Raw genomic sequence first — 13,065 nt, forward strand, 5'->3', positions numbered from 1 at the left:
AAGTAAATCTTCTGATAAAACGTGGACTGTAATTTGTATAGCAAACACAAAACAAGTAGCCGCCAGAAGAAAACTAAAAGTTATTCCAAAACATTTAGTTGAAAATCTCTAGTTACTCTGCCCTCTAGAGGTCTGTTTAGGCACAGCACCCCAAAAATCAATTCTCACCTCATCCCAAAATAAACAACATGCTAAATTCAACTGCTATATTTGAGAGAGTATTTGGATTTGAATAGTATATACTAACATAAATGACTCCATAACATTTGATTGGCTTTATGAAATAAAACAAATGTATTTTTTAAATCTCAGTCAGCGGTAGTTATGATGATGATGATGATGATAATAATAATATGCAAGGTCATCATGACTAACCAGGAAATAAGAAACCACTGCTTTTGTTTTTGTTTGTTATTTTTAATTTTTTTAAATGTATTTATTATTGCTTTACACCAATCAGACACTAAGGAAAATATCACCTTCAAACATAACAAGTGATTGAACTGGAATTTGGTCTCCATCAAAAGAGCAGTAGGTCTGTAATGTTTGAGTATATATATATATTATAGCTGAGAAGAGATATAGTTTCTGTCAAATTGTTCAAATATCTGACACCAATTTTCAAACATGAACAAATGGGCCCCTGAGCCGCAGCAGCTACACTGTGGTGAACCGGGCGGGGCCGGGACAGGAGCGGAAAGGGGAGACCCCAGTGGGGAAATCAGACAGGAAGACAGGCTTGTGAGTGCTGACTGTCTCCTGTAAGACCTGACGTTTCTTGCGGTCATGCCTCTGGTAACGGAAGTTTACCGGCGGACGTCTTGCTATGGGGCCTCCGACCTCCTCAGAGGACGACTCCAAAGAGTCAGACACTGAGGGCTGCTGTTGTGGGTATCGTGGACCTGTGCTTTCAACAGACTCACTGGACGAGGAGAAGAGAGGGGCTGATGGGTTCACTGCCACCGCCGGGGCAAAGGGCTCAGGGTAAACAAGTCTGGGGTCAGCAGGTGCCGGGACCTCCGGTTGAACAGCAGGGAGCAGTGTGGGGTCAGAAGGAACAGGCTGAGGATATCTGGGTTCAACAATCAGTGCCGGATAGGTCGGGATGACAGGGTCAAGGAATAGGTCGTGACCTTGCGGTTGAACTGGTCTGAAGATGTCGACATTCTGAAGAGGGACAGACAAGATTATGACAAACTTACCTTGCATGCTGCAAACACTCAATCACACTGCACGCTCCACAAAGGAGACACAGACAACATAATTACAGAGGAACACAACCATGCCCTTTTACATCTCACACACACACATACACACACACACACATACACACACATTCACACGCACACACAGGCGCAACACAGACTTGAGGCACATCACAGCATATGATAAGAATCGACAGAATAATTACACGGCCAGCAGCATCCGCTCAAGTTGAATGATGAACTAAAGGTTGCTTCCATAAAACAGAACCACAACAGAAATTGCATCTTGATCAAACCTGGATCAGACGAGCGTTTACATGTGAGCTATGATTGGCTGCTCATACACACTCAACACACACCTCATTCATTTAACAATTCACTGAGTTTAATTCACTCTGATGTTCTTTGTCTTGGTTTAATATTTTGGTTTTCTCTCCTGTCACTAATTCACTGTAGGATGAAGGTTCACAGACGATGACAGAGAACAAAACAAACACATTTGTTTTGTACCAAGCTGCTAAGCTGCATTACAGAAATCTAATTTATTTCCTGCATTTGTCAAGAAAGAACAAAGGCGGCAAGAAATGTTTACTTACCGAAAGTACACCTCTTTCATTTTTAGGTTTACAACAGTCTATACACAGTATATCTGTTAAATGTACTACTACAGAGGGTTTACTTAGATATCACCATTTATATTCCATCATACCAAAACTAAATCAGTCACTGAGGTATTAGTGGATCCATTTTTGAGTCCCTATATATTTGTTGTTATTTGTGTTGTTTATTTCTTCCCATACCTTAACTTTGAAGATCTCACAGGACACCTGGGCCTCAGGATAGATCTCTCCATGCACAGATCCTACACAGAATCCCGCAGTCTGAATGGAGAAGATGGGAGAGGAGAGGAGAGGAGAGGAGAGGAGATGACGTTCACTTACAGCCTCGCAGCCACACTAATTCCCTCCACAGCAGTTTAACAGCAGTGTCATATTGGACAGAGTAATCGATTTCCCATCATGCAGTGCGGCTTGATGATGCTTCATGATGTGACTGATCTCAGACTTTTCCCTTTTGTCCAATCGCTGGGTTCAGACGCGAATTTTTTCACGAACAATTGAGACACTTTAGCAGCAGCAGGATTTTCATTGTTATACTGGAGAGTTTTTACTCGCACATGGGCCATAATTGCTACATTTCCAGACCTCAGGACATCAGACAAGCTAATAGCTCACTGTGCGTTAGAGGGGGACACAGAATGGAGCACTGCACAACTCCACAATCTGACCCTAAATTTCTTTGAGCGAGTGAAATGAAGTCAAATGGTTGCAATGATGGAAATCCTGAAGGCATTTAAATGTATTAAATATTTTAGTGTATTATTTCCAGTATATGTAATATTGATGACCTCTGTGTCAGAGCTGATCGTCCTCCGCTGGCAGGTGCCTGAGTCTGTCAGCCCCTCAGGACACTCCTGCACTGTGTACTCCACAAAGCTGGCCTTCAGGGGCACCACCTGGAAGACAACACTGGTGATTAGGATGCTAGTTGACTGAGCATCATTTGCATTCATTCAAATACAACACTTTACTAAATAAGTTTCCATCTAATATAAAGACCCTACCACAGTCCTGTAACACCTTCAAAGGAAAAAGAAAACACCCAATATGATCCATATTCCACCAATTAGAGGTGAAACTGAAAGACTGACCTGCAGTTTATGTGCAGCATATTTGGAACATCTACAAAGTATGTGAGGTTTGAGCTCTGGCATCACTTCATCCCGATCAATTCAAAGGCCTGATTTCTCTCATTTGAACTCTTTTCCACCTCAGCAAAGACTTGCCCTGCGTGACATCATCAACAGACGCACACGCACATGTGCAGTAATGTGAAGGTCATGAACTTAGTTTGAGAAGAACCAAAGCTGCGTTACCTGCAAACAGCAGCTAAAACATAGCCAGCAGAGCTCCTCAGCAAACTCAGCGGTGCTTGCGGTGATACTTTACCAGGCTGTGTTATGGTTATAGTGGAGCACTAATGGGTAATGATGATACTCATCTGGTACAAAGGTGTGTTTTACTGCACGCTCGTGTCCTCCCTGAGATCACTCTGAAGCATCATCTCCATCACACTCCACACGCTGTAACATGATTAAATAATTGTGCAGTATTGTCTCCCCATCAGCGCTCACACCGGCGGGTCTGATGGTACCTGTGCTGCAGCTCGAGTGATCTTCTGCACCCCGAGGGCTGCACCCAGCGTGGACTGCCGCCGATAGGAGGCCAGCGTGACGCGAGCAGCGTCCACAGCCTCCCGGCTGTCCATGGGCAGCAGGAGGGGACAGGTGGGACACGTCTGCTGGAGCTTCTCTGGGGGGTCTGCGGGGAGGGGACCACATGGTGATGATGAAGGCGTTAAATAAACATTTACACACTGATTACTATGATAAAAATATCATAGCAACATAACGACCATCACAAACAGCTTGGGCGTCACATTGATGCAGCAAAAGCACAGATTGTGGAGATACAAGTTATTGTCCAACAGATTGGCTATTTTTGGGCCACTTTGCTTTACATGAACCTCCATTTTGTGCGACTGTACAGATCTAACGTTTCACATATCACAGGTGCAAGACGACAAATCTGACCCCAAACTGTTGTTTACCTGGGACCAGAGTACAGTCGTAGCTGTACAGGTAGGAGAAGCCCTCAGTGGTGTGGAGAATAGTGGTGTTACAGTTACCAGAGATTTGCTAGAAAAAAACAAATGGAACAAAACAGCTGTGACTTCTATTGGCAGACGTTCAGTAAAAACTGAATAATGTTTTTACTTGAATGATGCCTATGTGGCTGTGGAGCCATTAGAGGACCAAATGCAAATGACTCACCACACACTGTAATTATAGGGTTGCAGTGAGTGTTACCATGGACACAGAATCTATGTGAATCCTGCACTTACAGAATGTGGACATGGATTATTTACCTCATTATCCAACATCTAACAAGAATGTGTAATGTGTGTGTATTTGCTTGTGTGTGTGTGTGTGTCGTACTGTTTCCATGAATGGTCTGACTTCACAGCGTTTCCATGACTTGGGGCTGCCCACGTGACACTTGGTCTCCAGCACCTCCAGGTCCAGGTAGTACACATTCCCCGCTGGGCCCTGACACACACACACACACATACAGTCTCCACATACTGTACAGTCACATGGCAAGCAAAAGAGAGGACTATGCAGTAGGAAATGACGGGAACAAACTTTGCTGATGATTTTTTTTTTGCACCGATGCAAATGATGACATTATATAAATGTTGGTGCATATCAAATTTATCGAAATATATGAGGGAAAAACTACTTTCCCTCTGTTCAGTTACATAAGTGAGGAACCACTTAGGATGCACTCTGTATATTATAAACTATATCAAACTCTCTACAGTATTGATTTCTGTAGTAGCCAGAAAACAAATGTCAGCACTTTCCGCGGCGTTTTTCGGGGTCGTGAAGTTCATCCGAGACGTTTTAGAGGAATCCTGCTCTCTCCCGGACGCACAGCTGGGCTCCGATAGCCTTCAGCGGCTGACAGCACCGAGTTGATAAAGCCTGTTACGCAACGTTTATCCCTGTGGCGCTGACCTGTGATGACCCCGACTTTATTAACACTCAACGTCACTCGTAAAAAAGGCTGTTTTCATGAGGCGTGAAAGTGGGTGGCTTCTACCTCACGCACCGCAGAGATTATGCCAATTTTAAGAGATATTTATAAGAGGGACACTAGCTCACAACAAAGGCAAATATTTATTGTTGCGTGCTGATAGAATCCCTGTTATGTTTCGGTCATCATGCCTTTTTGTTTCAGTCAAACTGGGGGTCTAATTCTGAGGTTAATTCTGCTGTTGTTCCCTCAGAGTGAGAGTCAGCGACGGCCTAAGAGGATGACTTCAGAGCACAGGTTGTGCGTCACATCTACCAACAAAAACTGAGATCTTATCCTTTATCCTTCACCCTGCTGACATGAAGATTGGTCACGGCTGGTTAGATCCATCAACCGATGCCTCACTCTCTCACCCTGGTGATTTGGGATTTCACTGAGCACAGAAGGGGAAAATACCCTTTCCACCCCACCTCTCTTGTTAAACAAGAACAAATCACCCGCTGATACACAGCATTACAACCTCAGGCAGCTTTGCCTTTGCAAGCATTTGTTTCTCCACTGACCTGAGCGTGCAGGTGGACATTGGCAATGCGGTTCAGGGCAAACTTGTAGCCATCAGTTCTGTCCTCGTTGATGTAGGTGACAGCCAGGCGAGAGAGCTTCTCCACCGCCTTGTCATTGCAGGGGATGGGGGCGAGCTCGATGGGCCCCAGAGTCAATCCCTCAGCGTTCACACACAGCGTCTTAATGGACAACAGGGATAAGAGCTGCAGCAGCGTCCACGTGGATTCGCCCATGGTGGCAGACGTTTAGACACAAGCCGAGATGTCGCTGGCTTAAAAAAGGTGAAGTTTGTTCCCTTCTGTTTGCATTTAGCCCATGCAGTGACTTTTGGAATCAAAACAAGACAGAGCTGTTGAAATGAAGCCAAGGACAAAGTTTATTTGGTGCCGAGGGCGGGGCGTAGTGACTTTTGTGAATGACGTTCCTGTGGGGAACATTGCACCAGTGAAAGACATTGACACATATTACTAGATGCATGCACCAATGAGATGAGGCAGTTTTAATTCTGATCAAAGGTAAGGAGTGTGTGTGCATGTGTGTGTGTGTGTGTGTGAGAGAGAGAGGGTGAGTGAGGGAAATCGAAACAGTGTGTGCGTGTGTGTGTGTGTGTGTGTGTGTGTGTGTGTGTGTGTGTAATGAGATAGACCTATTGGTATCAGTGCAGCAGAGAGAGAGAGGGGGACAGAGCTTGTGTAATCCCACACTGTACATGTGAGTGAAGCGGTTGCAACTTGGCTGCAGTAGCTTCTTCTTACCACAGGGGGATCTCACAGAGTCATTATGGCTTATCTGTTATCTGGTGGGCGCACATGAAGAATGCAGCAGGACCCACTTTAGATTAGAAACAAAGCCACGGGAGAACATTTTAGGTCACTCCTCAGCCTGTAGTGAGACAGTCTCACCACTAGGTGTCACTGTGCGTCTTGTCCAGTGAGTGGGTGAACTGCCTTGGGGGGAGGAGGAGGAGGACCCGGGGACCTGGTGAAGATGTGGCATCTGTCTGATGCTCCTTCATGCAGAGCTGGGTTAATTATTCACTAGAATCCAGTTAATTACTTTCTGAATTACATTTCCATGTTGTTGGGATGGAACATTGTAATACTGATATCTGTGTTTACTGTCCTTAATTTACCCAGAAGCCCCACAGGCTGAATGCGTTTCTTCATGCTATGATCGGTTATTACATTTCCCTGCTGGAATGATGCATTGATCAATTAACGATTAATAATATTCACGTTGTTTATCGAGTAAAATTGCCAAACATTTCCTGTTTACAGCTTCTCAGTATGATTCCATTTATTTCTTATCAATCACATTTAGGTTTTAATGAATCACTTTAGGCTTTTAATTTCATTATTTGTTACATTCTGTACAATAATTAAGCAACCAATAAAGATAATAATTACATAAATTGTAAATTAAAATTAGAATGATAATGAGACTTTAATTATATAACTCCATATCAGTATGTGCTTCACTTTCACTCCACAACATCCAGCTGTTTATCTGGTAAAACATTGACAAAATAATAGAAATACACACTTTATATACAGTATGTCATAGATTGTACAATATGGATTGACATACATGCTGTGATGTGTCTTGACACCTAGGGAGCCAAGAATTTAACATTAAACTGCTACTTTTCCAAATAAACACACTTTTGGATGTTTTGATCATTTGATCACTCAGTCATGCTGAGACTCTGAGCTGAGTCGAGTGTGTATAAATGTTTCCTCTAAGTGCTTTTTGCTCAATTTAGTAGTGTTTTGGTTGAAAGCACCTGAGTACACCTGGCCTATTCAAACATTTAATGCTGCATTCAGGTGTAGTGGGATCTTTTTTTGTGCTGATCTGTTCCCAAAATAATCATTTAATCCATTGCAAATAGTTATTGAACCAGGATTTGCTCCCAGGAATGCCAACAGAAAGTGGAGGAGCGAAGCATTCAGCAGAACAAATTCAGCTAATATCAGAAAAAAAGAGCTCCCTTGGTGTGATGTGCGTGTGTGTGTGTGTGTGTATGTACTTGCCTGCGTGTGCATTTGACCGTGCAGAGCCGTGCGTGTGTGCACCAGTGTTACCGGCAGCCAGTTGTGTTGCGGCAGAAAGCAGAAAGAGTCTGTGGGGGAGAGATAAGAACAGCGAGGCTGCTAGGAGGACTGGAGCTACACGCACCACGCCAGACCCAAGTGAGACAAACCTCCTCTGATGTGAGCACTGTTAATCTGCCCGTCTGCTTGTTACTGAGAGACGCCACGCTGCAGCCATGCCCGGGCCACATGGAGGAGCGGGGATCCTGCTGTTCACTTTGTAGAGGAGAGGAGAAGGGAGGAGGAGAAGAGAAGAGAAGAGAGGAGGAGAGGAGAGGAGAGGAGAGGAGAGGAGAGGAGAGGAGAGGAGAGGAGAGGATTCAGTTGAGTAGAGAACGAGGTCCACACACTGATTTGCACCGCGTGAGGTTTTACTTAGACATGATCTATATTCTATTCCAGATAAGTTCATTTCTGTTGTTCTTCCTTCAAGAAACTGTGGAGCGCTTCTAAACACTGCTTCACACACACACACACACACACACACACACACACACACACACACACACACACACACACACACACACACACACACACACAGCCAGCGCTCCACTTTGCCAGGAACATATTTCTGAGGGAAATACTGGCAGATATTGCTTCCCAGTGGGGAGGAAAAGAATCAGTTTCCTCACAGCTCTGCACTTTCAAGAGGAGCAAGGCCAATTTCCCTCTCTCCCTCCTCCTCCTCCTCCTCCTCCTCACCTCCTTCTTGCAGTTTGTTCGTCATATAGTCTAGATTATTTCCATGTGTATTTCTCTGTCTTACTCACACTATGTTTGCATTTAGGGTGTTTATATTTCCTGCATTTCTGTTCCACTAGAGTTGCTGCTAAGATTCCCTCCTCCTGGGGTATAAGTCAGTCTGCAAGGAGGAGGGCAGGGGAAGGGAGGGAGAGAGAGAGAGAGAGAGAGAGAGAGAGAGAGAGAGAGAGAGAGAGAGAGAGAGAGAGAGAGAGAAAGGGAGGAGGAGGGAGAGAAAGAGAGGGAGAGGAGGAGGAGGAAGGATAATAATTCCCTCATTTAATTGGTTTCAAACTTTTCCTGCCCTGTTTCCTTCACTCTCCTCGGCCCAAAAATATGGACATTGATTCTAAACCCATTAAATGTGTGTGTAATTGGTCAGGCCCGAGGACAAAGCTCCACCCTGAGCTGGTCTCAGCAAAGCTTTCACAGCTGATTGGCATTCGGTGCTGCAGTGATCACAAATCCCTGTCATTTGACTTGCAGAAAATAGCCCAGCGTTTGGATTGTGAGTTTGCCTGTCACGCCGCTCAGCTTTTGCTCAGAAAACAAAGGGAAGCGACACACACACACACACACACACACACACTGGAGCATTAGCTGTAAGACGAGCTGTGCCGTGTGTTTTATTACCCGCAAATCGAACTTCTGTCCAGAGAAAGAAGGGCATATTTATCTGTTTTATCTGTTCGCACATAACCACACACACACACACACACACACACACACACACACACACACACACACCCACACACACAGATTCTTATCTCGAACTGCTTCGCCTTTGTTGTTCTTCTAACCCTACTGTAGGGTCCAGGTTATGAATCACTGCTTTTTCTTCACACTATGCAAAATTCCACCTTTCTATGTTCACCTAAAAGGTTTTGAAACCTGCACAATGAGTGAGAACATGCTTCAGTTCAGTTTCCGTCTCTTATAACCAGGTATATGCAATCATCTAAGATGTGTCAAGGAAAAGGACCAATCATGACTAAGGACGCTTTCAGGGCTGCTGAAGCTCGAAAAACGTTTCTACCTCTATATATCACGTGAAAATGAGGGAAAATATGACAATATAAACATGAATTATAGGCAAAACACCAATCAGACTCAACCATGAAGATTGGCTGCAGCAAGGAATCAAATCTTTCAAGTGAAATTCAAAATCGATGATGGGTGAATTTCATTATTATCTCCTGCTGCGCTGGATACCAGAACAAAAACATCAGCATGTGTGTGTGTGTGTATGTTTTATTGGCAGCATGTTCCGCCAGTAAGTGAAGCCCTTCAAACAGTCGCTCAACATTTAAAGCATAAACTCGCTGCGTATCAGTCGAAGCTTGATTTCTGTGCTCCCTCGCTGACTCACTTCACCAAGCTGACTCGTTTCTTTGTATAAGTGGGAACAACGAGACCTTGATTGTTAAAATACATCGACGCAATCTGAACTGCAGCACGCTCTTCCTCTGAATTAAGAAAAACACACATATTTACGCTTTCGTCATGTTCCACGTAGGCTAACAATTGTTTGATTGAACGACTGTTGACTTGGATTACACTGTTTATAACTAAACTACTTGTGCAACAATACCAAGTGTAAAGCTACTCAAAAAAGTAGTTAAGCTAATCCCCTTAAACTGGTTTTTAATGTGATAACTGATTAAGTTTGCAGCTGGTGGAGAGTTTTGGTAAGGAAATTTGCCAAACAGAGAATTAACTCAGACACCTGCTCCTTGTCTGTGCTTTGCTCAAAATCCCAACTTTCGTTTTCCGATATCACAACTTTGCAAAATCCAAAACACGGGCTCATCACTCAATAACACCGTGCTGGACACAGATAAGGCGCAAAGCCGTTAAATGAGGCCGCTGGTGCCGTGAGTCACGCGTCTCTAGAGTCCCAGACAGGAACGTTTTCGGGGGGGGGGAACGCGGCCTGTCACAGCACATTACAGAGGAGCCGCAGAGCTGGATGATGACGCACAGTGTGAGAGAGCGGCTCAATCACTGAACGTGATTGAAGTAGCGTGTGTGTGAGGGTGTGAGTGTGTGTGTGTGTGTGTGTGTGTGTGTGTGTGTGTGTGTGTGTGTGTGTGTGTGTGTGTGTGTGTGTGTGTGTCTGTGGGTGTGTGTGGGTGTGTGGGGCGTTTCAGACTCCTGCGCTCTCACCACATGTCTCTCGCTGCTCATTTTACCTCTTTGCTCGAGTCCAACATTTATCACAACCGGTCACCTGCTACCCTGAACCCAGCTGGACTTCAATAACGGCCAGGCTAAAAATATCCAAATTTAATCTGCAATAATATTGAGGCTGTTTAGAAAATGACATTACCCCTGCTTGGTATTTATATTTGAAGTGTGTGTGTGGAATTTGTGTGGTTGCCAGTCTGTGTGTCTATCCATGTAGTATTTCCTGAATGTGTCTGTGTGTGTTTATGTGTGTGTGTGTAGGGAGGTTGAGGGAGAAGTCACAGAGTCGATGTGTGACCTCGTGTGACTCAGCTGGGTATCAAACTCGTGATGACTGAAACTTTCTCAGCCTGAAGCCTATTTACACGCCCGCACGGGCCCCTTTGATGTCGGCACTTAAAAGCACCACTAACTCACCCTGGAGGGAGAACCCGGCGCGCTCAGGGAGGTTGTGGGTGTCTCGGAGTGCGTGTGTGTGCGTGTAGGTGTGTGCACGTGGGCTCACATCCCTATTTAGGTTTGTGATGACTAACCGTTTTCAAATTTTTTTTTGAATGAGATGTTTTATTAATCTATTTAAATTCACTTGGCAATATTTATGATTGGATTTAACTTTTTTTTACTGCTTTTATTTCTCTTCTCCTCACATTTTGTATCCACTTTGACTCAATCCTCCGCTCTGTGTTTTTCGGGTTTGTTAAGCACCTTACAAAGTCTGTCCCATCAACAGGTCCCTGTGCTCGTCCCCCTCGCATCGCTGTCCACACACATCATCGTCTACACACACTGTGGTCTCGGGATGTCCTTGGCAGAGCGCCATTTCAATTATCCCACACTTTCCCTCTCTGGAGAGCGATCTTTCAATCTTTCCTCCTCTCCACTTCAGCCCCGGTACAGACTCGGAGAATCACTTAGCATTTCACTTTCTTTAATGTCCATCAGGAACCCGCGTGTAGTTGTTTCCATCGTGTTCTGCTGCCCTGTAGATCAGCACCGTGCCATTGCCGGTTAATATTCTGCCACATTCTCAATCCTTCTAAACTAGTCGATACACCAAACACTGATTTAAAAACCAAACTGCAGTATAGAGTAAGCTGCCCGGAACACTCTCCTCCAGCTCCTTCTGAACCTCAGAATCCTCTTAACTCCATTCAAGTATACATCTTACTTGCAGTTTTCTGCATTAATTGCAGCATAAACCAAAAGAATTGGGCAGCAGCATGTAAAAGTAGTAAAAGTGTGTGGGTGTACTGCAGTACAGGAAAAGAGCTCCCTGAAATACTTTCACCTCTCTTTGGCAGGTTGTTGTTTTGCTAAAGAGCCTTCACCCAAAATCCCTTTTTTGGAGCTTATATAACCTGTGTGTGTGGAGTTCCCTCGTTTTCTTCAACTACACTCGGTCCAAAAGGCTTTTACATGTAATTCTCTTTGGCTCTGAGCAAACCAAAACGTCTAAGTACCACATCATCAAGTATGAACAAACATTAATTAAAATAACACGAAGTATTGGTCAAAAGTTGTGCTAACCCATCGCTCATGTCGTTTGGCTCTGTCTGCCGGCAGCCTGGCAGCTAGTTAGCAAGTTGTAAGGTAGCTGCCAGGCTGTATCACGGGGCAGCTAATGTGGGCAGAACGCTCCAACGACCCTGGTGAATATGGTAATGCGGCCAGGTGTGTTGATGCCCCGGCACATTACACACACACACACACACACACACACACACACACACACACACACACACACACATGCTGTGTAAACTTAGCCTGGGCACAGTTTCGGTCTGCTTGTTGCTATGCTTAAAGAGTTTGGTGTAGCCAGAGGGGAAGATGGTGAGTCATGGCAGATAACTAGAATGCCGGCGCTAATGCTACACAGTGCGGCGACATTCGGCGACAGATGTGACCGTATGAAGCTCCTCCCTCTGCAGAACTGATGTTTTATCTTTAAGACCTAATTTAGCCATCTGCCTTTTAGTTCTCAGCTCTGGAACTTCAACATTGGCGCTAATGAACGCTGCCTTTGTGTCATCAAGACAAACTTTCAGGTGATTTGACACTATGAGCTCATTATTGTGCTACACTTTGACAGTTTTAGCATCAGTTTTGAAGAACACATTCTAGTCTGTTGTTTCAAAGCAGAACTTCAGATGGCTCGTGGTTCCCTGTCTGTGTTTTTGGAGGCAGGTGGCCGACGTTACGCTCCGATTTGCGGTTCAGGTCTCTGCGTAAAATAAATATACATAAAGTCATCTCAAATGAGGGGAAGTGACAGCAAACAAACACAACAAACTTTTGCGCTCCGACCGTAACGACTGACGCTCTCAGGTTACATATTTTTGGAACATTTGAGTCGAAAACAAAATAACAATTCAGATCCTGGCTGCTCCCATCAGGGTCTGTCTCTGTGTCTGACTGCTGCTCTGTGCATGACTGCCCCTGACCAACTATCTGCCTGATTGCGTCTCCCTCTCTCTCTCTCTCTCTCTCTCTCTCTCTCTCTCTCTCTCTATCAGATCTGTGTTGCTCACAGCCGGAGGGAGTGGAGGCGTGAAAAGCTCATGCAGGGAGAGAAACCCCAGGAAATGCCAGCCAAAGAATGACTAAAACCAGGAAAGT

At 44.7% G+C, this 13,065-nt stretch overlaps 1 protein-coding gene across 1 annotated transcript; it reads right to left on the reverse strand.

The window, feature by feature from the left end:
• Window positions 1–628: 628 nt before the first annotated feature.
• Window positions 629–5,742, reverse strand: LOC143015977 (fetuin-B). Its single transcript, XM_076170148.1, has 7 exons — window positions 5,428–5,742; window positions 4,264–4,374; window positions 3,876–3,963; window positions 3,420–3,586; window positions 2,614–2,721; window positions 2,006–2,086; window positions 629–1,167 (listed from the first exon to the last, which is right to left on the reverse strand). The coding sequence occupies exons 1-7, from the start codon at window positions 5,659–5,661 to the stop codon at window positions 658–660; spliced, it is 1,299 nt and encodes a 432-aa protein (XP_076026263.1). The 5' UTR covers window positions 5,662–5,742; the 3' UTR covers window positions 629–657.
• Between the last annotated feature and the right edge of the window lie 7,323 nt (window positions 5,743–13,065).

Source organism: Genypterus blacodes, unplaced genomic scaffold (assembly GCF_046128005.1).
Source record: "Genypterus blacodes isolate CSIRO-AG114 ecotype Tasmania unplaced genomic scaffold, CSIRO-AGI_Gbla_v1 ptg000215l_1, whole genome shotgun sequence".
Classification (NCBI taxonomy): domain Eukaryota; kingdom Metazoa; phylum Chordata; class Actinopteri; order Ophidiiformes; family Ophidiidae; genus Genypterus; species Genypterus blacodes.

Excerpts from the sequence above, each read along its gene's own strand:
- LOC143015977 (XM_076170148.1), bottom strand. The coding sequence starts at position 5,661 with ATGGGCGAATCCACGTGGACGCTGCTGCAGCTCTTATCCCTGTTGTCC. Across the intron at positions 3,964-4,263 it reads TCAGACCATTCATGGAAACA|CAAATCTCTGGTAACTGTAA; the intron begins GTACGACACACA and ends GTTTTTTTCTAG. Across the intron at positions 3,587-3,875 it reads CGACTGTACTCTGGTCCCAG|ACCCCCCAGAGAAGCTCCAG; the intron begins GTAAACAACAGT and ends CCCTCCCCGCAG.